This window comes from Myotis daubentonii, chromosome 3, assembly GCF_963259705.1.
Source record: "Myotis daubentonii chromosome 3, mMyoDau2.1, whole genome shotgun sequence".
NCBI lineage: Eukaryota > Metazoa > Chordata > Mammalia > Chiroptera > Vespertilionidae > Myotis > Myotis daubentonii.
The window spans coordinates 200,534,429-200,558,739 of NC_081842.1; the positions used below are offsets into that span (position 1 = coordinate 200,534,429).

General features: G+C 37.9%; 1 protein-coding gene and 1 non-coding gene across 26 annotated transcripts in view; both read left to right on the plus strand.

Annotated features, from left to right (window-relative positions):
• PUM1 (pumilio RNA binding family member 1) overlaps positions 1–24,311 on the plus strand; it is a 128,327-nt gene that overhangs the window by 75,234 nt on the left and 28,782 nt on the right. For 23 of the 25 annotated variants that reach the window (XM_059690443.1, XM_059690457.1, XM_059690458.1 and 20 more), the window contains 5 exons: positions 4,444–4,595; positions 9,166–9,304; positions 10,829–10,972; positions 12,098–12,394; positions 13,451–13,687. In XM_059690443.1, the coding sequence (XP_059546426.1) occupies positions 4,444–4,595; positions 9,166–9,304; positions 10,829–10,972; positions 12,098–12,394; positions 13,451–13,687 (969 nt within the window). The remainder of the gene's footprint in view (positions 1–4,443; positions 4,596–9,165; positions 9,305–10,828; positions 10,973–12,097; positions 12,395–13,450; positions 13,688–24,311) is intronic. The other 2 variants (XM_059690451.1, XM_059690452.1) reach the window with 1 other exon arrangement.
• LOC132232143 (small nucleolar RNA SNORD103/SNORD85) lies at positions 9,418–9,495 on the plus strand. The gene has a single exon (XR_009452290.1). It is a non-coding gene; the product is annotated as a small nucleolar RNA SNORD103/SNORD85 (small nucleolar RNA).

Genomic DNA, 24,311 nt, shown 5'->3' on the forward strand with positions numbered 1-24,311 from the left:
GTGTAGCAAATGTTGGTTATTATCAAACACAGCTGATCATTATAATCTGCTTGGGTGGTGACAGTGGTGTCTTATTCTTTGGAATCAGTATTTTTAATGAGGTGCCATGGCATTCAGAGGATTAAGGAGGATTGGGACCCATTATGTATAGGTATTTTTCCATGATCTGTACATTGATCTCTTGACATGTGGGCCACTCTCTCCCCTTCAAATTGGCTACCATTGGCTCATGCTGTTCATTCTAGCAATGCTAACCTGATTTTAGCTTGTTGTAAATAACATGGTTGTTTAGGTCTCAGTATCTTTGGACAGTATGGTCTCCTGAGTAAATTCTTTGCCTGAAAAGCTCCTTAACTAGCATTGCCACCTCTAGAACAGTGGTCGCCAACCTTTCGGACCTCACGGACCACCAGTGGTCCACAGACTACTGGTTGACGACTGCTGCTCTAGAAAGCCTTCCTTTGCTAACCCTTCCCTATTACTTATTATTGTTTTGTATTTATTTGCTTGTGGTTTTATGTATACATGAGTGTGTTTTTTCCCTTGAGACTGAACTCTTCCAAAAGTAGGCACTTTCGTTATTTGACTCTGGCATAGTTGCTGTCTCCATAGAGATAAATGTTGGTAAATTGAATTCAATGTCAGGACAAACGAAATGTTTTCCAAAAGTAAATATTTGGGGGGACAGAACCCTCCAAGTCATATTAACCCTTTGCGGTCGTTTGTCTACTCGCAGCCACCAAAGCTTTTTTACCGTTCCGGTCGTATGTCTGCTCTCAGCCACCACAGCAAGGAACCGTACGAATCTTAACTCTGTTCATTCATGTATCAGTTCATAATTTCTCTGAAAGCTCTTACGTGTCTAAGCGACCTTGTCACGAACCAAAACATTGCCCTGACAAATCGGAGATATCGAAACTCAATATAAACAAACGCGGTCGTTCCACACTCACCATGCAAAACACCGTGGCGAGTCAGTCGCCTTTTGAGAGTGAAGAAATCGACAAGCTTCGGAGATACTTCGCAGAATTTCAAATAAAGCTTTACAAATTACGTTTAACTGTAATTAGGCATTCTCGCTTGTTAAGATATTTCAAAATAATACTCCAAAATGGCAAAAAGAAAGTTACCGAAAGAAGTATACTGCGAATCTGAAAGTAACGCAGAAGAGTTTTATTTTGGCACCTTGAATACTGACTCTGACGTAGAAAGTGATAACGTTTGTAGTGATTCTACTAGTAGTGGCGTAGTTCCAAAAAAGAATTAATAAATCTTGTTTATCCTTCATAATCTTGCATGTTATGTATCACTGCTCTTTCAATGGAAATTAATTCCGACCAGTACGACACCCATGTCCAAATTCAATACGACCACAAAGGGTTAATCGTGACTAAATATTATTGTGAGATTTCACTTATATAACATGTAATTTGTAATTATGAACTCAAATGCAGTATAGATGTTCATGTTTTCTTTAGAATTGTTCACATTTTGGCATGGAGGGAACAGGTAGTATAGTTCTGCTCCCCTTTGGCCTTTGGGGGAGAAATAGAAAGCTCTTCCTAGAAGAGTCATCTTTGCTAAATACCATTCATATTTATTATGCTGAATGCTATATGATGATTTTATAGGTTAGGAATTTGGGGCTCAGAAGGCTATCTTGATTGTGATCACATTTTAAATGTAGATTTGGGGTTTGAACCAGGTCCAACTCAAAACACTTCACAATACTATATAATCTCTATCTTTAAAAACTTTTATTATTTATTGATTGATTTTTGAGAGAGAAATTGTTGTTTCACTTATTGAATCATTCATTGGTTGCTTCTTGTATGTGCCCTGATGGGAGATCAAACCTGCAACCTTGGCATATCGGAATGATGCTCTAGCCAACTGAGCTACCTGGCCAGGGCTCTTTGTTATCTTAAATTGTTTTTTCTGTACTTTCTTTCCTCTACTAACTAACTTGGCTCTACTAACTTACTGTATGTTATTTGAAAGAGAGAACTTGTCTAAGTTCTCCCTGACACGCTTGTCCTTACTGTGATCACTGTTTGATGATGAGAATCTTGTTTTTTTGTACTCACCAGCTGAGTCAGGCTGAAAATGACTTAAGTGCTTTTACACAAAACTGGAAATGTTAACTACCCAAACCATGAAACTGCAAATTCTTATGGAGTGTTAATCACCCATAAATGGAAACAGACACCCAGATGAGTCAATCTCAAGTAATGATGCCCCGTAGGTTATTTTCCTAAACTCAGGCCACAAGACTAGGGAAAGTCGTAGGAATGCCAGTTAAAAAAAATTTAAAAGATAGTGGAAATGTTTATGGTAACAAAACTCTGTGCCCAGTAGGAGTTTGCTTTGTTGGCTTTTGGCGGAACCTTAGGAATATCATTGCAGGTTGCAACCTAACCTTTCAAGGTAGATGTGGCAACACCCTAACACCTATTATACCCGTTTTCCATGTGAGAAAACTAAGGCACAGATAGGGTCTTTTGCTGTGTTTTCTCTTTCATTCTTTTCTTTAAATGCCCAAGACAGAGTCCCTCTTAACAAACACTAGCCAGATGAGTTAGGGGACCAACTTTAACTTGGAGGTATGGTTTTTAGATTATTTAGATTCTGATAAAAATTTTTAAACCCATTTGCTTATTATAATAAAGCTCAACTGTAACATAGCTTTTTTAGGCAGTTTCACAGTGAGCACCCTTATAAACAGTGCTTCTTTTTTAAAAATATATTTTTTGTAGATTTCAGAGAGGAAGGGAGGAGGAGAGAGAGATAGAAACATCAGTGATGAGAGAGAATCATCGATTGGCTGCCTCCCGCATGCCCAACACTGGGGATTGAGCCCACAACCCGGGCATGTGCCCTGACCGGGAATTGAACCATGACCTCCTGGTTCATAGGTCCACGGTCGATGCTCAACCACTGAGCCACACTGGCCGGGCAACAATGCTTCTTGGTCTTGGCTAAGCCCACAGATACAGAAAATGCCAAATTATAAATGTCAGAGTTATATTGGGCAGTGATTGACTTACTTGTGTTTTAGAAACTTAAAATGTAGAAACAGAAAACATGTACCAATTTATTTTTACTATTAATGAAGTATATGTTGCTTTAGGATTAATGTCAGAATAGCTATATTTAAGACAGCTCTTTAGAAGGAACTCCATTGTAAGATGGGGTTATTAATCAAGTTGTAAATATTTTAAACTGTTCTTTAACTAAGAAAGTTTTAGTTGAAGATGGATTTCAGCAGATTTGAAGAGCTGGCTTTGAGCCTTTCTTGGTTGGCAAGTAGGCAGCTTCAGAAAATTCTATGGTTTAGATTTCTGCCACATCCAGGTTGCTGTCTGTATACTCAAACTTCAGCTGTAACTTGTGAACAAAGGTGAACAGATAATTTAGTGTGAAGCAGAAAGCATAGCTGTGTTTAGGATACTGAATAGGTCTCTAATAAGTCAAGGTACTACATTTTTTGTTTTTATTTGTTTTCAATGTGAAAAATTAAAATTTCAGATATCAATGTCTGAATGTAGTTGTATTGAATGACTTTTGCGACTTTAAAAAAAGTAGAAATAGGAAAAGTAAGCCTGTTAGAAATTGAGCAGTGGAGGTTCAGTGGGGTGTCAGGGTTTTGCTGTCAGAAGACTGATGGGTTTTCATGTTCTTGGAGTTAATGAAGCACCAGGATCTCTGGTCCTATTCATCAGCTCAGGTGCCATCCTTACCACTGAGAGCAGGGTACAACTTAATTTTTTTTTGTTCTCTTCCATCACTTTAAGCACTCGAACTCTCCAATTATTTCTCTTCTAACAACAAACTTTGTATCTTTCTTTTAAAAAATATTTTTATTGATTTCAGAGAGAGAAAGGGAGAGGGAGAGAGATTGAAACATCAATGATGAGATAGAATCATTGATTGGCTGCCTCCTACATGCCTCCTACTGGGGATCCAGCCTGCAACCGAGGCATGTACCCTTGACCGGACTCAAACCCGGGACCCTTCAGTCTTCAGGCTGACACTCTATCCATTGAGCCAAACTGGATAGGGCTGTCTATATCTTTCCTATGTCCTTTCTTTCTTGTGGACATGCATGCCTTTCCTTTCTTCCTGACCAAGGCCAAATCCTCCGTGTATTCTTAAACCTACTGCTTCCTACTCCTATCAGTTATGTTCCCTGTTACCGCCAATGTTTCATCCTTCATTAGCTTCTTCCTCTAAGGCTGGTTTATTACCTACTTTAGAAGACTTTGGTGTGGGGATTATGCATAAAAATTTCTATTTTAAAAAATAGAAGTAATGATTAGGTAGAACAAATCAATATATATTCTTAAATTAATATTTTGCAGTAGGATCTGCTGAGTCAGATGTAGTCTTTGGAAACTCTGAGATTAGTCTTAACTTTTCTTACCTTTCTCTTGGCTGTTTTAGGCCCGGCTGTGGTCCCTCACCAGTATTATGGAGTTACTCCCTGGGGCGTCTACCCTGCCAGTCTTTTCCAGCAGCAAGCTGCTGCCGCTGCTGCAGCAACAAATTCTGCTAATCAGCAGACCACCCCCCAGGCTCAGCAAGGGCAGCAGCAGGTAAATGTTAACAAAATTTATGCTGTGTAAGTGTGAATTTTAGTTATTTATTAATTAAAAGGTAATGTTGGTCCAAATAGAGAAGCACTGAATGGGTGATTTCCCTCATGTTTGTCTCTGAGTTTAGGCTTAGACTTAGCTGTGCTTACTGAATGCCATTTATGAATTAGGTTCTTGGTTAATGTAAATAGTTGAAATAATGATAGCAAACAATTTACATATGAGAATGCTGCTTAGAGAATGGTCCAGTTAAGAGTACATGGTTATCTAGTGGCAAAGTGAGTATCATACTAACAGTAAATTTTCTTTCTGCCGTACTGTAGTTAACTGCTGAGCAACATTCTCAGATCACTTCTGGCTCTGTTACAAGTCGCTTGCCATTGAAGGGGAGGGACTGGTTCTTTAGACTGCTTATTTATAACATCTATTGGGTTGGATATAAATCTTAAACGTCTTATGTCTGTTTTAACTTACAGTAATAAGAGCTTTTAAGTTGAGTTGGGAAAGGATAATTAAATGCAAAACTGAGTATATCTTTTTTATTTTAAATAGATCATTTTCTCTTGCTTGCTAAATAACACCTATTGCTGAATATTGTGGTGAATTGCAAAACTAAACACACACACACACACACACACACACACACACATATAATGTGAGAAGAAACCAATATGAATGTATTAATGGTTGGTATCTCATTTTAGCATTGTTAAATGAATTTTTAAAATTGGGATTATTCTGTTCATGTGGTTTTGCCTACTGCTTTTACAGTTTTCCATGTTATTTAATGTTCATTTTAATAACATTTACTAGCTATATTTAAATCTATCAAAGAATATCCCATACTTTATTTTGACAAGTCCATTATTTGATATTTAACTTAGCAATATTTTTGTGTTATAAATAAGACTGATAGCCCTGGCCAGTGTGGCTCAGTAGGTTGGGCATCATCCCCTGCACTGGAAGATTGTTGTTTGCTTACCCGTCAAGGCACATGGCTGGGGTTGCAGGCTCGATTCCCAATAGGGGGTGTGCGGGCAGCAGCAGACCCATGGTTCTCTCTCATTGATGTTCATCCCTCTCCCTCTTTTTCCCCTCTTCTCTAAAATCAGTACAAACGTATTGAAAAAATAAGACTGATAAATATCCTTGTCATAAGTCCTTTGCATTATTTCAATGGGTTAAATTCCCAGAAGTAGAATTTTTTTTCAAGCAATAAAATGAGCATTAGGTTTTTCATATTCATTATCTAATTAAAGCTGTCTTTTGAGACATATCATGTTCATATGTGTTTATATGATATAATAAGAATCATCTGCTTTTTATTAGTCTCACTAAGATAGCATGTTTATTTTCTTAGATTCCGCAAAATTATAGGAAGAACGTGTGTTTTGAAATTCTAGTTAGTTTATCTTGGTCCAGTATTTTTATAGTATGATCATTTTGGGGAAGCTAATGCATGATTTTCTTTGCAATAGATACAATTCTAGTACCAACTATGTTAGGGAATTTGTTGACAGAATGGGTGATCCCTATTAATGAGTTTGTTAATAGCTCCTCTTTGTAGGTAGCCTGTATTTGTTTATGAGATGATCTTTGTGTTTAAATGGCTGCCAAATACTTGTAGATTTGAAAGACTGAAGTAATTACCATGTTTTAAATTGAGCTCTAATAAGTGAACAACAAAGATAGTAGTAATAAGTTCTTCCTATTGAAAGCTTTCTTTTTAAAGCTAAGCGCTCTACTTTTTTCTATAGATTATATGACTTCCCATCATAAGATTGAAGAAATAGAATTCGTGTGCCTAGAATCACACAAATATGAAGTTTCTAAGATTACAGATGTCTGTTATTTCACAATTTTTGCTGTTTTTGACCATATTGTGATATTTGGAGTTACGTATAACCTGCAATCTGGTCTTTGTTCTACCACTAACTGGTTGTACCTAGGGCAGATTGCCTAACTTCTCTGAAGATAGGTAGTAAACTTAACTCCTTGGGTAGTGTTTTATAAATAGGTTTTCAGACATTTTTAATGATTTTATTAGATGTTAAAATGTTACTTGTTAAATTTTATATATTTGTTTCCATAAAACCCAGATTTGACGCCAATTGATAAAATACATGAATATTGGCAGCTGACTTAAGAACTATGTTTTTTCATCAAGGTAGTACTACATAGATTTCTAAAGAGTGTACCAAAAGGAAACATGTTGCTCTCATTGATACAGGATTCAATAGTCAGGACTACCTCTGTTTTTCAGGCACCATGTCCATTTACCTATCCCCTGACATTTCATACAACTCCTAACCAAACATAAGCCGTGTTTATCATGCCCAACGAAAATGATGCTTGCATGATGTTTAATTAGTTCTCTAGTAGTTTTGAACTGTAACTATTTACCATATCTCTGTGCATGCTGTTTACTTTTTCTAGAGTGAAGCTCTTCGGGGTTAATGGTTAGGTATCTTGTAAGTCTTGCCCAAACACTTGCCTATGCAACCTTTTCTACATATGTAAATTGAAGTATTCCTTCTCCTATAAAGTTGGGTAGTTTCTTTAGGTCACAGCAGAAATAAATTGCCTAATATTTTGATAATAATTAGCTGTTGGTTACTGATTAGCTCCTGGGTAATACATTAACTCATACTTTCAACAAATCTGTTAGATAAGCTATTATTCTCACTATTTTTACAGATAAGGAAATAATAGACTTAGGGTAATCGAAATGTCTTCTTTTCAATATGGACAATATTGTTCACCTTATGGTTATTTAATAAATATTTAATTGATTGCTAGTGGTGTTTCTCTTAACTATTTTACCAAATGGTACCAAGAATAATCTGTACCCAGGCTCTTGACCACGTGTCTGTTAAAAACAGCAGAGTGATAGTGAAAGTGATCTGATAAGAACTTTGCATTTGAAAACATTGCAAAATGTATTGTTTTTAAACTTGGTAATTTTTGCTTTTATCTGTGGGTTTTGCATTTTTACCTGCTATAGTTTATAAATCTAGAGGAATAGATTCTTCAGAGTTATTCAGAGTAAGAATGGTTACCAGCATCTTGACACCTGTGTGTCATTAATAAAAAAGTAGATCCAGGGTGGGACGCGAGCTGGGGGAGGGGGGGTAAGAGATCAACCAAAGGACTTGTATGTATGCATATAAGCATAACCAATGGACGGAGACAGTAGGTGAGGGCATTTGCTGGGGGGTGGGAGCAGCCGGGGAGAGGTCAATGGGGGAAAAAGGAGACATCTGTAATACTTTAAACAATAAAGATTTTAAATTTAAAAATAAAAAAGTAGATCCTTTATTACAGTGGCAGAACTGGTATTCTGCACCGAAAGGACAGTGTTCTTGACTAATGTTCATCTCCATTTAGATTGTTGTATGTTTGTGGAATTTATGAGAGGAAAAATAGAAATGATCAGGTCAGAAGCCTCTTAAACCTGGTGAACTCATTTGGATGTTTTAACTTAATTTGTTCATTTTTATATAAATCCTCTCACCCACTACATCATATTCTTTTCCTCTTCACTCACTTTTTGTCAGCTGGTGACACTTCATTATAGAGTTACTGTTTATTTCATTCACAGAATAAAAGCTCCAAGAGGGCAGAGGTTTTGTTTGTTTTATTCTTTGCTTTATTCTTGGTATAGGCCAAGTAGTAGGCATTACAAGTATTTGATTAATTATTGAATCATCACTTTATAGGTTTTGGCTGCTTTGTAAAGATAATAAATATGTTTAACCAGTTAACTGCCACACATCCAAAATGCCATGATATTTTGAATTTAATTTAAAAAACCAATTTGCAGTGAATATTATAAAGATAAATATATGATAATTCAGGTGTTCTTGAATATTTTCAGTTGAAAATTCTCACAAAAAATGATTTGAAAGTTGGTCAGGGCTGCCACTTAGGGAAAACATTTTTTTGTTTTTATAGACGCGTATGTCGTGTAGGGAAGGTCTGCCACTTGCACCTACAGATGCTTATGGCATACAGTGGGTTAAATTTAGGTAGGATGAATTTCACCATATGAAATGTTAACTGACTTTTTATGCTAACAGCCATGCGATGTAATACCAATATAGGAAAAATGTTTTTATAACTATCAGTTCTTAGACCCATCACAGACAACAGTATGGTAGTTACCAGAGAGAACCAGAGAAGGGATAGTAAAGGGTAAAGGGGTTCAAATACATGGTCACTTTGGGCGGTGGGCATTACAAATGATATATCATAGAATTAAACACTTGAGACCTATATAACTTTATTAACCAACTAGAGGCCTGGTACATGAATTCAGGCACGGGTGGGGTCCAGCCAGCTCGCCCAAATCGCCAGGGTGGGGTGGGGTGGGGTGGCGGTTGGCTAGCTGGCCCCGCCCCCTGGTCGAACTCCCAGTAGAGAGGACCATTTGCATCTTAGCCTTTTATTATATAGGATATCATCCCAAGAAATTTAATTAAAAAAAAAAAAGTGTAGCCAACTTAAGCATGTAGTGGGTCTTAGACCTACCGAATGAGAAAAAAGTGGTTGATTTCTTTCTCTCTCTCAGGTTCTCCGTGGAGGAGCCAGCCAGCGTCCTTTGACTCCAAATCAGAATCAACAGGGACAGCAAACAGATCCACTAGTGGCAGCTGCAGCAGTGAATTCTGCCCTTGCTTTTGGACAAGGACTGGCTGCAGGCATGCCAGGTGAGGCTGCATTTTGTTCCTAATACTTTGAGGAAAAATAAAGTCTGCTTGTTGGGAGAGAGTCAGAGAATAAGCAGTGCTTTTAGCTTGCTTAGGTTTGTCATGATTTGGTGACTGGCAAGGATGACATATACTTGCCCTCACTTAGACCACAATTCGTTGATGAGAGCACCTAATTGTTCTGAGCCAGTCTTAATGTCAGTTGGTGGACACATGCACATCTCCACATATTGCTTAGATTATGTTGTTTTCATTGGTGTTGATCTATTTCCCCTCTCAGGATTAGGTTTAGAAGGAGTGCCCTGGCCACTTTAACATTACTCCAAGCCTGTAGTTGTTATGATGATGATTTGTTTTTTCAAAATATGTTTTTATTCGTTTCAGAGAGGAAGGGAGAGGGGCAGAGAGATAGAAACATCAATGATGAGAAAGCATCATTGATTGGCTGCTTGTTGCATGCCTCCCACTGGGGACCGAGCCTGCCACCCAGAATTCCTTGATCAGAATCGAACTAGGGACCTTTCAGTCCACGGCTGGCACTCTATCCACTGAGCAACACTGGCTAGGGTTATGATGATGTTTTTGAACAGCATTATTAGGAAGAAATTCATGATATTTCTTGATTGTGTCTAGGATTTCTTCTGAACCAGTACAAAGATGATTTGTAGCTGCCTACCCATGGTTGATATCTATATATATATTGAATATATGTAGCTCACTGTCACCTGGTCCTATTCTTTGCATGGATTGGATGTAGTTTGAGGTTCTTCCTTTGAAACAGGTTCTTACGAAATCTCAGCATAATTTTATGGATCCTTACTGAGCATGGAGTGTAGCCAAATTAAACTATTTCATTTAAGATTTAGTGAGTAAATTTAACTTGTATTATTTGTTTTGTTAGTTACTAAGCATTTATGTATTAAGAAATCACCTATAATTTCTTATATACCTTAATAGGATTTGGAGATTCTATCTCATTAGGCATTAAAAGATCCTATTAATTGAAGCCTATCTAGGTTTTTCCTGCTAACTTGCAGCATATTTGTGCTTAGATTATTAAGTGGTATAGAAATACTGTGATTGTTGTAATCATTTGTTCCCTCTGTTATTTGTGTAGTCAGGAAAACATTAAAAAATTGTCAGTGAATGCTGGTTGGTGATAATCTTGGCTAGCACTTTGAAGAGTGTAGATATTCTCTGTTCCAAATTCTCTTTCTAGCACCTAGTGGATGAAAAATAATGCTCCTCTTATTGTGCTAGATAGTGTGCTGGATCTTTCACATTCATCTTTAGCTTAATCTTCACAAGAACTTTATAAAGACAGGTATTATCCTCATTTTATAAATGAGGAAATGGATAGCCTGAGATTTACGGTCATATAACTATCTAAGTGTTGATGCCAGCCTATACACCTAAGTCTGTCTGTCCCCAGAGCTGAGTTTGTGACTGTTTACCATATGCTGGTGCCCAGGAGACATTGTTAGTTTTATATGTACTTACAGTATGTTGCCTTTCTATTCCTAGGTTATCCGGTCTTGGCTCCTGCTGCTTACTATGACCAAACCGGTGCCCTTGTGGTGAATGCAGGAGCGAGAAATGGTCTTGGAGCTCCTGTACGACTTGTAGCTCCTGCCCCAGTCATCATTAGTTCCTCAGCTGCACAAGCAGGTAAAAGGGTGATGAATGACATTCTTAAAATATGTTGAAATACACTTTATTTGACAGTTCTCAATATAGCATTTCTACCCTGTGATATTTGAAAGAGAATCAGAAGCAAAAAATGGCATCGATAGATTCTGATTTTGTGGCATGTACCAGTTAGTGAAGAGTAAGGACTCATTTCACTGCAAACATAGGAAGTTAGATTAGTCATATAAAATGGCACTATTGGCAGAAGTCCAAGGCTAATTTCACAGAAATCCATGTCATTATCTTCAAATAATGTAGATTTTTCGTGTCGTGCCCCGCCACCCCCCCCCAAACCGGGGGCAAGGATGGAGAAGGTGGGAGATGAGTAGAGAGACATGACAACAATAGGTTGTGGTGGGGGAGGGGAATAAGTTTTTATTTTAAGTTATATATACTTAATTGGGAATAATAGTGGGAAAATCTAGAAGAGAAGCAACATGCTTAAATGTCTTACGAATTTGAGGGACTTTAGCATATGGATGACATTAGTTCTAGAAATACAGGTGTTGTTTTTTGTTGTTGTTGTTGTTTTAAATCCTTACCTGAGGATATTTTTTCCATTACTTTTAGAATGGAAGGGAGAGGGAGAGACACAGAGAAACATTGATGTGAGAGAGACACATCGATTGGTTGCTTCCCACATGCCCCCGACCAGGGCCAGTGCCCCCGACCAGGGCTGGGAGCCTTCAACCGAGTTACGTAACCTTGACTGTAATCGAACCCGGGACCCTTTAGTCCGCAGGCTGACACTGTCCACTGAGCCAAACAGGCTAGGGCTAGAAAAATGTTTTTACCATAGATATTTGTGAAATGAACTTTTGGGAAGTAGATATATTTAAAATGGATATATTTGACATTGTACCTATTTTAAACTAGACTCTTTAAAGCCACAACATACTGAACTTGCAACGGTGCTATTTTGAAAGTAGAAATAGAAAATAAGAGTTTCAAATGAAGGGATCAAAGATCTGTATAGCTTTTTACAAGGTTTGTGTCTACTTTGAATACAGTAGAATTAAAAGATTTTCAAAAAAGGATAACAATGTAGTTTGGAAATGTGGCCAATCCCTTTTATAGCTATATGATTTGCTTTCTTCTTTATAGCTGTTGCAGCGGCCGCAGCTTCAGCAAATGGAGCAGCCGGTGGTCTTGCTGGAACAACAAATGGACCATTTCGCCCTTTAGGAACCCAACAGCCTCAGCCCCAGCCCCAGCAGCAGCCCAATAACAGCCTGGCATCCAGCTCTTTCTATGGCAACAACTCTCTGAGCAGCAATTCCCAGAGCACCTCCCTCTTCTCCCAGGGCTCTGCCCAGCCTGCCAACACATCCTTGGGATTTGGAAGTAGCAATTCGCTCGGCGCCACCCTGGGATCAGCCCTTGGAGGGTTTGGAACAGCAGGTAGAAATCAGGCTGATGTGCTTTAAAACTTATAATTACTTTTACAATCTTTATGGAACACTGACGATGCATGGAAACCTGGACAGATTCCACGGGCAGACCTGGACTGAGCCCCGTGGGATTCCAGCCATCCCACATATCTTTGAGATGATGTACTATTAAAATCAAGATTTACAGTTGGGGCCTATTTCAGGTTTATGCTTGTGTTGCTACTTATATTTCATAAACGATTTGTTATAGGAATTAGGAAAGCAGGGGAGATTTTTACTGGCACTGGGGAGAGCGTGGAGGGAAGCATAGAAATGTGGATGTTAAAAACAGGCAGGACGACTTACCAAAGATCACAGAGTAGTGGACTGTACAATCTGCAAACCTTAAGGAGTAATGAGTTTTCTGCAGTCTTTTGAGAAGAATGGAAAAGTGGAAGGAAATTAGATCAGTATATTTTTAATGCCTTATGGGAGAAGAAAAATCAGGAAAGTAGTAAGGTAAACAGTGGGATAATACAGTGTTTGTAAAACAATGTGATGTGGACACAGAAGGGCACATTTGCAAGAAGGTATCTTAAATTGGAATTGGAGTCTAGTAATAACTCTTGATTGAATGAACCCATGGAGAAAACAGGCTTTCATATATAAATCTGGTGTATGGGGCAATGTCCCATTTACAAATATGTTTTCTGTACTCCATTTTTCCTACTAGAACCTTTGGGTTGATGAAAGGCATTCTTCTTAGCCCATTTTCTTTCACCTTTTCCATAGCTTATGTGGCCGTCTGTCAGCTTTTTAACCCACCCCACCCCATAATTTATGACACAAAAGGAAGGTAAATTTAGCATATGTGTGATGGTTTGAACAAAAGTTTCATGTTAAACTGAGCCATGTCCTCTTTATTACCTTACCTGCCCACAGAACTGCCACATGAACAGTTAGGCTGTCTCTGCTGACAAATTTGCGGTGGTAGGGAGTCTGGATCAAAGTGTTAGGAACAGGTCACTGGGCTTGTTCTTCAAGGAACAGGCCTGTTCTTATCTGCATTGTTTTAATTCCATTTTAGTTGCAAACTCCAACACTGGCAGTGGCTCCCGCCGTGACTCCCTGACTGGCAGCAGTGACCTTTATAAGAGGACATCGAGCAGCTTGACCCCCATTGGACACAGTTTTTATAACGGCCTTAGCTTTTCCTCCTCTCCTGGACCCGTGGGCATGCCTCTCCCTAGTCAGGGACCAGGACATTCACAGACACCACCTCCTTCCCTCTCTTCACATGGATCCTCTTCAAGCTTAAACCTGGGTAAGAACCATTACTCTAACACCACCTTAAACTCGAGAAATCTCTTGCCACCGATGCCATTAGAAATACTTTGCATAAGCAAAGCACAATCCCTTTATTCTGGAAATGTCCTGGGTGTTCTGTGCCTTCCTTGAGTACCTCATGTTATTTAGGCTGTACCTAGATGGCATAGCAGTTATGGATATATTAAAGTTTGGGTGTAGCCCCTATATTTTCACTTTAGTACAAACATCGTTTTCTCTGGCTGCATGTGAGAATCTTTCGTTATAAACACAGTCCAGATTCATTTTAAGTAAAACTGGAAAACAAAGAGAAGAAGAATGTATTCACCTAGTATTACCACTTAAATATCACCATGATTATTATTTTGCCTTATTTTTCAGACTTCCCCCATGTATACATTTAATATCTTTTGCACATAAAGCATTTTATTTTAAAGTTTGCCAGATTCTTTTTTTTTTTTAAGGCATTTTCTTTTTTATTGATTTCAGAGAGGAAGGGAGAGGGAGAGAGAGAGATAGAAAAATCAATGATGAGAATCATTGATCGGCTGCTTCCTGCACGCCCCCTGCTGGGGATCAGGTCCACAACTTGGGCATGTGCCCTTGACCGGAATCGAACCCAGGACCCTTCGGTCCCCAGGCCAATGCTCTACCCCCTGTGCCAAACTGGCTAGGTCTGCCAATATATTTGTATATATTTTCTTAAACTATATAGCATGCTAATGAGTATAGATCTATATTTCCCAATTCTATGTTTTGGTGGTTAAATGTATGGGATTTTTGAATGTTACCATCTAGATCCTAGAAAATGAGGAGGATAAAGAGGCTCCTTAATCAGCAAGCTGTAAGAATGTAGAGGCACTTTTATTATCACGTTAGAGGACAAATTTCTAAGTCTTTGAAGAGATAGGAAATGGTTTACTACTCCCTTCTCCCAGTTACTTGTCAGGTTTGGATTTTGAACTACCGATTTATTTCTTAGATGAGGAAAGTTCAGGCATAGACTTGGAGTAACCATATAATTTATCATGCAGCCCAGGACACTTTTGACACTGAATTGGGGGTTCTGTTAATTGTTATTCTGTGAAGATGTGCCTAAATATGGACTGTCCCTATCCTCCTATATAATAAAATCCAAATATGCAAATCTACTGAGTGGCAGAATGACCAGTTGCTTGGCTCGCACTGACCACCAGGGGCAGATGCTCAACGCAGGAACTGCCCCCTGGTGGTCAGTGTGCTCCCACAGGGGGAGCACTGCTCAGCCAGAAGCTGGGCTCACAGCTGGTGAGCACAGTGGTAGTGGTGGGAGCCTCTCCCGCCTGCAGCGGTAAGGAGTGAGGGGTCCTAGACTGCCAGAGCCCAGAACTGTGAGAGGGATGTTCTGACTGCTGGCTTAGGCCTGATCCCGGACTGTGAGAGGGCGCAGGCCAGGCTGAGGGTACACACACACCCTCCTCTCCCTGCCTCTTCCATAGTGCACGAATTTCATGCACTGGGCCTCTAGTTTAAAATAAAATTAAAAAAACACACAACTCATCCAGTTTACATGGACTTTTTTTTAAAAAAACAAACTATGTTCTTATTGATTTCAGAGAGAGGAAGGGAAAGGGAGAGTACAGAAATATCAATGATGAGAAAGAATCACCAGTCGGCTGCTTCCTGCAGGCGAGCTCACAACCTGGGCATGTGCCCTGACCAGGAATCGAACCGTGGTCTCCTGGCTCATGGGTCAACACTCAACCACTAAGCCACACTAGCAGGGCTTTTTCACTTTTTAACTAGGAAGATTAAAAATGGCTTTATGGACTCAGAAATGAGGATAGGCTATAAATGAATAGTATGCTTTCATTTGGAAAGACAAGTACTTGGAAATTATTTATAAAAATATAAAAGTAAGACTTGAAGAAGGGGATAATAGTTATTATTCTAGAATTAATGCTATTTCTGAGTTTGAGAGATGAGTTTTGAGGCAACATTATCTATCCAAATAAGTACATATACATTTGTGCGTGCACACTTTGTGTGTGTGTGTGTGCGCGCGTGTGCGCGTGTGTGTGCGCTAAAATTTTATAAGTTAAGAACTATGTGGTTATAGAACTCATTGTCTCAGGTTATATTAGGAAAGTTGTAGGGACATTTCAGGTTGCTAAATCCATATTGGATAATAGCTAAGCTAAGGGATATGGGTTTATTGTATAACAGTGTTTTCTAGTGACAGAATGCCTGGCTTTAAAGACTCAGGATTAATGCAAAATTATAAGGGATAGATGAAAGTGCCGTTTTAGTGTGTAGACGGAAGGAACTAACATTTATTGAGTAGTTATTACCTGACACTACTAATGGTTTTAGCTGCTGTACATGTAACTCTGGAAGGTATTATGCCTATGATACAGAAGTCAGGAAACTGACCTAAATATCATGCCTAGGTCTCATATCCGAACATAGTTAGTATCAAACTTTTTGATTTCAAAGCAGCAATTATCATTGTATATCCTATCACATGATGTCCCAGGATATATATTAAACCAGTGCATTATCAGATGCAGTAATCTTATCTTTTAATTTCTTGGTTTAAACATTTGAACTGTGTCAGCTCTTATTGAGTACTAAACGAACTAAATCTGTGAGGTCAGATGGTCTCTGTAGTGAATATTCAACTCTGCTGTTGAAAATAAAACTTTATTTACCAAAATAGGTAGCAGGCCAGATTTGTCCTGTGGGCTGAAGCTTGTCAACCCCTGAACTAAATGCTGTGGCTCTTGAGTGTTTGAAAATGGAGCTGGAAATAATACTTGCATGCATGGTGCCTTTTCTTTTTCCAATATATTAGCAGTTTAATGAAATACTGCCTTATTCTTAATTCATGTTCCTCTTGTGAAGTAGGAAATAATTATTGGGCGAGTTATTTCTTAATGACTCTTGCTTTCTGCCTAGATTTATTTTTAACATATCATCTCCTTAAAAAAGTGTACCTTGTTTAAGCAATTTGGTTGTATGTATTTGCATTGGACTTGAATTGCTGCATATACTACAAAATCATACACATCGTTCTTGAGGAACTTAACATCTTGATTGGCTAGAGCTTTGCCTTAACTCGGTCTCCTTTAGAAAAGGGTTCTTGTATGCTTTAGTCTTACTATATGAGGTATGGTACTTGGTTTATAGCAGTACCTATACAAAGACCCTAAAGACATCTTGGTGTAAGAAACAGCATTTCTTTACCATATGTATATTGGTCCACACCTCATATAGCTTCTACTATTAATACTACATCACTGCTGCCACCAGCCATCAATTCTTCAATCACTAACAACTATCCTAAACATTTATTCATTGTATTCATTCAGTATATTAAATACTCAGAAGACTATTCTATAGAGGGAAACTTAAACTCAGCATAGTTTCATGACTTTCATAAAACCACACAGCTAGTAAATGTTTGAATGCACATTTCAGCCTATATGTCTGTTCTCCCAGTGTGGATCTATTATCTGTGATACCGTTTTCACACTTCTTCCCAGTGGTCAGACATAAGCTAGGATACTCAGAAAAATCAGTGCCTTGCTTATTTTTCTCTCATTATTGATTAAGCAGTCACTTGTTGACTGCCTATTTAAGACTCTTTAATACTACTTTTCCCATTACCCATTACGGAAAGACCATACTTTTTAAAACAACTTAATGATTTATCTCACCATAAAATTATGTCATAATGTTCACTCATTTCAACTGTATGTAATTCAGTCATTTTAATAACTTTCTGAATTATGCAACCATCATAAACGGTTTTAGACTATCTTCATCACCTCAGTAAGATTTCTCATGGCATTTTACAGTTAATCCCTGTTCATACCCTGCTAGTTCTGTTTTTAAATTTGCCTTTTCTGGACATTTCATAGAAATAGAACCATACAATATGTGATCGCGTTTGTTTGGCTTCTGTACCTTCTCACGTTTTTGAGATTTCATGCTTGATATAATGTGTATCAGTAGTTTGTTACATTTTGTTGCTGACTCATCTTCAGTTTTATGCTATACCACATTTTGTCTAACCACTCACAATTGAAGGATGTTTGTTAGTTATGGTTTTTGGTTATTATAAATTATGCTGCTATGCCCGGTCAGGACACATGCCTGGGTTGTGGGCTCAATCCCCATTGGGGGAGGGGAGGGTATGCAGGAAGTAGCCGATCAGTGATTCTCATCATTGGTGTTTCTATCTTTCTCTCCCTCTCCCTTCCTCTCTGAAATCAATAAAGAATAGTTTATGGTGCTATGAACATTTGTATGCAAGTCTTTCTGTGAGTGAACGCTTGCTTTCATTTCTCTGGGAGTAGAATTGCTGATACGTATCTTGTTTTTTAAGTTAAACTTTTAAAGAAACTGCCGACCTGTTTTCCAAGTTAGTGTACCAGTTTACATTCCCACCAGCAATGTGTGAGGATTTCATTTTTTCTGTACTGTCACCAACATTTGTTCTTATTTGTCTTATTTAATATAGCTGTTCTAGTGATTATGAAATGGTATATCATTGTAGTTTTAATTTCCATTTCCCTAATGCAGTGATGGCGAACCTATGACACACGTGTCAGGTGACACGTGAACTCATTTTTTTGGTTGATTTTTCTTTGTTAAATGGCATTTAAATATATAAAATAAATATCAAAAATATAAACATTTGTTTTACTATGGTTGCAAATATCAAAAAATTTCTATATGTGACACGGCACCAGAGTTAAGATAGGGTTTTTCAAAATGCTGACACACCGAGCTCAAAAGGTTCGCCATCACTGCCCTAATGACTAATAATGCTGAGTCTCTTTTCATGTGCTTATTAACAATTCATGTATCTTTGGTGAAATGTCTGCTCATATTTTTTGCCCATTTTTTGATTCAGGTTGTTTGTCTTATTATTGAGTTGTAAGAGTTCTTTATATATTCTGGATACAAGTTCTTCACCAGGTATATGTTTTGCATATTAAGTCTTTTGGTCTTTTGCTTGTCTTTTCATTTTTTAAATGGTGTCTTTGGAAGTGTAATAATTTAATTTTGATGAGGGCCAGTTTATCATGCTTTCTGGTATAGAAATCTTTGGCCAGCTCAATTTCTTAAAGATTTTCTTATATGCTTTGTTCTAAAAGTTTTAGTATTTTAGTTCTTATAAATAAGTATATGATCCATTTTGAGTTACATTATGTGAGGTGATGGTTCATCGTTTTGCATACGACATTTTTCCCAGCAAAGTTTTGAAATGTTTGGTATACAGGTCTAACAAGCCTTTTTGTTAAATTTGTTCCTACATATCTTATTTTTTTGCTATCATGAGTGGAATTGTATTCTAGTTTTATTTTTAGATTTTTTTCTGCTTGTTAATAGAAATACAATTGATTTTTGTATATTGATCTTGTATTCAACAAATTTGCTGTACTTATTTATTCTAATAGTTTTGGGTGGTTTTCTGAGGATTTTCTATATATAGGTTCATATCACCTGTGAATAAAGACAGATTTTCAATCTTGATGCCTTTTATTTCTTTTTCTTGCCTGATTTCACTAGCTGGAACCTCAGTACTGTGTTAAATAGAGTAGATGAGAACACACATACTTGCCTTGTTCCTAATCTTGGGGACAGAGTGTTCCTCTTTTGCTTTTAAGTATGATCATTGTGGTTTTTTCATAGATGCCTTTAACTAGGCTCAGTTCTATTCTGTTTAAGAGTTTTTTCATGAATGTGTTTTGGATTTTGTTGTTTTTTTTTCTGTCTTTATTAATAATCATTTACTTTAAATCTATATGTGTATTTTGAAGGTGGGTTTCTTGTAGACAACATATAGGTGGAATGTGTTTTGTGATAACAATCTACTTTTCAGTTGGTGCATTTATACCATTGACATTAAAATAATTGGTATAGTTGGATTAATCTCTACCATATTTGTTACTGTTTTCTATTTGTTGGTTTTTGTTCTTTGTCCCTATGTTTGTCTTTCACACTTTTTCTGTCTTTTGTGGTTTGACTTAAGCTTTTATATGATTCTATTTTCTTTCTTAACATATTAGCTATACTTTATTTTTAAAAACTTAAACATTTCTTATTTATTGACTGATTTTTAGGGAGAGAGGAATCGTGGAGAGGAGAGAAACAGAAACATTGATTTATTGTTTCACTCATTTGTGCATCCATTAGTTGCTTCCTGTATGTGTCCTGACTACTAGGGATTTAACCTGCAACTTTGGCACATTGGGATGCCACTCCAACAAAATGAGCTACCCGGCCAGGGCTTAAACCTTTTTTTTAGTGGTTGTCCTAGAGTTTGTGTTATACATTTACAACTAATCCAGGTTCACTTTCAAATAAGACTAAACCACTTCACGAGTAGTGCAAATACCTTATAATATGAAACCAACCCTAGTTCCTCCATCCATTGTTGTCATTCATTTTACATAGATAAGCACATAAATGTGATATAAACATAGCATACATAATTGAACACATTGTCACTATTATTTTGAACAAACTTTCAGATCAATTCAGAATAAAAGTTTTTATTTTTATGTCATTAAGTTTCATTGATGCTCTTCTTTTTTTTATATATATATAGATTGTAGTTTCTGACCTGTATTATTTTCCTTCTCTTTAAAAAACTTCTTTTGGCATTTTTTGTAAGGCACACCTAGTGGCAACACATTTCTTCAATATCTGTTTGTCTGAAAAAGCATTTCTTCACCTTTGAAGGATAATTTTGCAGGATACAGAAATCTAGATTGGTAGTATTTTTCACTATCAACACTTTATTTTTTATTATTGATTTTGTGAGAGACAGACATTGATTTGTTGTTCTACTTATTTACGCATTCATTGGCTGATTCTTGTATGTGTCCTGACCAGGAGTCAAAATTACAACCTTCCTGTATCAGGGGTGGCCAGGGCTCTCCTCTCTGTTCTTTTTTTTTTTTTTTTTTTTTAAATATATTTTATTGATTTTTTACAGAGAGGAAGGGAGAGAGATAGAGAGAGTGAGAAACATCGATCAGCCGCCTCCCGCACACTCCCCACTGGGGATGTGCCCGCAACCCAGGTACATGCCCTTGACCGGAATCGAACCCGGGACCCTTCAGTCCGCAGGCCGACGCTCTATCCACTGAGCCAAACCGGTTTCGGCCTCTCTGTTCTTGCTTGCATTTTTTTTCCTGAGGAGAAGTGAGATGTAATTTATTGTCATGTTTTCCTCCCCTCTGCCTTCTTTCAGGATTTTTCTTTGTCTTTTCTATATTTTGAAGATGATAAGCCTAGCTGTAGTTTTTCTGGCATTTATGCTGCTCAGTGTTCCCTGAGCTTCCTGGATCTGTGGTTTAGTATTTGACATTAATTTGGAGAGATTCTTAGTTGTTATTGTTTTAGATACTTCTGTTCCTTTTTCCTTTCTTGTCTTTCTGATATTCCCATAATGTATGTTCTAACTTTTGTAGTTGTCTCACAGTCTGGATATTCTGTACTTCTTAATTTTTTTTAGTGTTCTCTTTTTTTTTTTTTAATCTTTAAATTCTTTATTAGTTAATGAATTACAAATGTGTCCTCATTCCCCCCCCCCCCCCTTAACACCCATCGTCTCCCCCCCACCCCCCACTCATGCTCTCATCCCCCTATTGTCCATGTCCATTGGTTTGGCTTATATGCATGCATACAAGTCCTTTGGTTGATCTCTTCCCCTTACCCCCACCCTCCCCTACTTTCCCTCTGGGGATTAATAGTCTGATTGCTGTTTCTCTTTGGATCTGTCCCTGTTCATCAGTCTATGTTGTTCTCTATAGTCCACAAATGAGTGAGATCATGTGGTATTTATCTTTCTCTGACTGGCTTATTTCGCTTAGTATAGTGCTCTCCAGTTCCATCCAAGCTGTTGCAAAAGGCAAGAGTTCCTTCTTTTTTACTGCAGTGTAGTATTCCACTGTGTAGATGTACCACAGTTTTTTAATCCACTCATCTGCTGATGGGCACTTAGGCTGTTTCTAAATCTTAGCTATGGTGAATTGTGCTGCTATGAATATAGGGGTGAATATATCCTTTCTGGCTTCTTGGGATATATTCCTAAAAGTGGGATCACTGGGTCAAATGGGAGTTCCATTTTTAGTTTTTTGAGGAAGCTCCATACTGTTCTCCACAGTGGCTACACCAGTCTGCATTCCCACCAGCAGTGCAGAAGGGTTCCTTTTTCTCAGCATCCTCTCCAACACTTGTTTGTTGATTTGTTGATGATAGCCATTCTGACAGGTGTGAGGTGATAGTCGTTTTGATTTGCATCTCTCTTATAATTAGTGACTTTGAGCATGTTTTCATATGTCTTTTGGCCCTCTGTATGTCCTCTTTCAAAAAGTGTCTATCTAGGTCTGTTGCCCATTTGTTGGTTGGATTGTTTATTTTCCTATTATTAAGTTTCATGAGTTCCTTGTAAATGTTGGAAGAAATTGAAGCAGTCATCAAAAAGCTCCCAGCAAACAAAAGCCCGGGGCCAGACGGCTTCACAGGGGAGTCTTACCAAATATTCAAGGAAGAACTAAAACATATCCTCCTCAGACTATTCCAAAAAATTCAAGAAGAAGGAACACTTCCCAGCTCATTCTATGAAGCCAGCATCACCCTAATACCAAAACCAGATAGAGACAACACAGTGAAAGAGAATTATAGGCCAATATCCCTCATGTTCTCTTTCTTTTTTGGTTTTTGAGGATTTTATTGATATAACCTCCAACTCTTTCCTTATCTGTGTCCTGTCTGACAATAAGCCCATCAAAGGCATTCTTTGTTTTGTTTTTTATCTTCTAGCATTTCTTTCTTAATCCCTTTTTCTGCTGACTTTGCCTACTTGTTCTATGCATACTGTCTACTTTATCTATTAGAGTCTTTAGTATATTAATTATAGTTGTTTTAAATTCCAGGTTTGGTAACTCCAATATCCTTGCCATGCATATTTCTGATGATTCTTTATCTTCAAATTGTGTTTTTTTGCCTTTTTTAAAAAAAATATATTTTATTGATTTTTTTTACAGAGAGGAAGGGAGAGGGATAGAGAGTTAGAAACATCGATGAGAGAGAAACATCGATCAGCTGCCTCCTGCACACCCCTTACTGGGGATGTGCCCACAACCAAGGTACATGCCCTTGACCAGAATTGAACCTGGGACTTTTCAGTCTGCAGGCCGACACTCTATCCACTGAGCCAAACCAGTCAGGGCTTTTTTTGCCTTTTGGTATGATGCTTGCTTTTCTTTTCTTCTTCTTCTTCTTTTTTTAATATCCAGGCTTATTATACTGGATAAAAGGAATGGCTTTAAATTGGCTTTAGTAATGTGATGATGAGGTGTTAGGAAAGTCCTATGATCCATATCTCATTCGTTTAGTGAGCATATGCCTCTGGACTATCAACTTCACAAGTGTTTCTCTTTTTTTAAAAATATTTTTTATTGATTCAGAGAGGAAAGATAGAAACATCAATGATGCGTGTCATTGATTGGCTGCCTCCTGCACGCCCCCTACTGGGGATCGAGCCCACAACCAGGCATATGCCCTTGACTGGAATTGAACCCAGGACCCTTCACTCCACAGGCTGACGCTTTATCCACTGAGCTAAACCAGCCAGGGCACACAAGCGTTTCTTAGTGGCACTCCCCCTACCCCCGTGGGGCAGGATGGTTTGTGTAGGCTGGAGTTACATGTTTCCCTTCCCAGGTCAGTTAATCTCTGATCATAACCCTGCAGGTTAGGCTCTGGTTTACTAGTTTCTCCAGACGACAGGCTTTGTTAATTAAGGTTTAGTTCTCTGGCATATTTCAAAATTGTTTCTTTTCCCTTCAGTCTGCCACAAGCCTGAGGAAAATTCTCTCTGATACTTATTGTGCACTTGTGCTCCCCATTCCCTATATAACTGGGCCCCCCTGGAGTTAAAACTCTCAGAGTTGTCCACACTGAGCTTCTAGCAATTCGTCAGTTGCAGTGCAGGTGTTCCTATTCAGTACTGGTTCTGGTGCTGGTTTTGTTTAAGTTCCTGTTCTGGTAAGCTGTGCTATGACGTGTATTCGCCTCTCTTTCCAGTCTTGGGGGCAGTGGTTTGCTCTTGTTCTTCCTTCTTTTAAGGATCCAAAAAGAATTCCTGATTTTTCGGTCTGTTTAGCTTTATGCTTGCTGTTAGGATGGAGTGATGACTTCCAAGCTTCTTACATGTGAACTGGAAACCTGCATATAGTAATTTAAACAAAGCATTTAAGCCCTTAATGTCTGTGGAATGTCAGAATACTGGGAAAACTTGATGAGATCACTAAGAGGCTCCTTTGGAGGCCCTGTATGAAATGTTTATTTTAAAATTGATTGCAAATTCAAACACTTTTAGGGGTCATCTCCAGGTGTATGTATAGTAGTTTGGTTACAAGAATATGTAGATGTGTAATCCATGGTGCCCTTGAAAAAACACATTTCTGCATATTTCCCATCTAAAGGAGATACTTACTGATGGCCTACTATTTTCCAGTTACCTTTACATAAACAATCAGGAAACTACAATTTTAAACAAAAACCTACATTGGTTGAATATTTACAGAAAAATTAGTTGGCTCAAGCAAATATGCCTG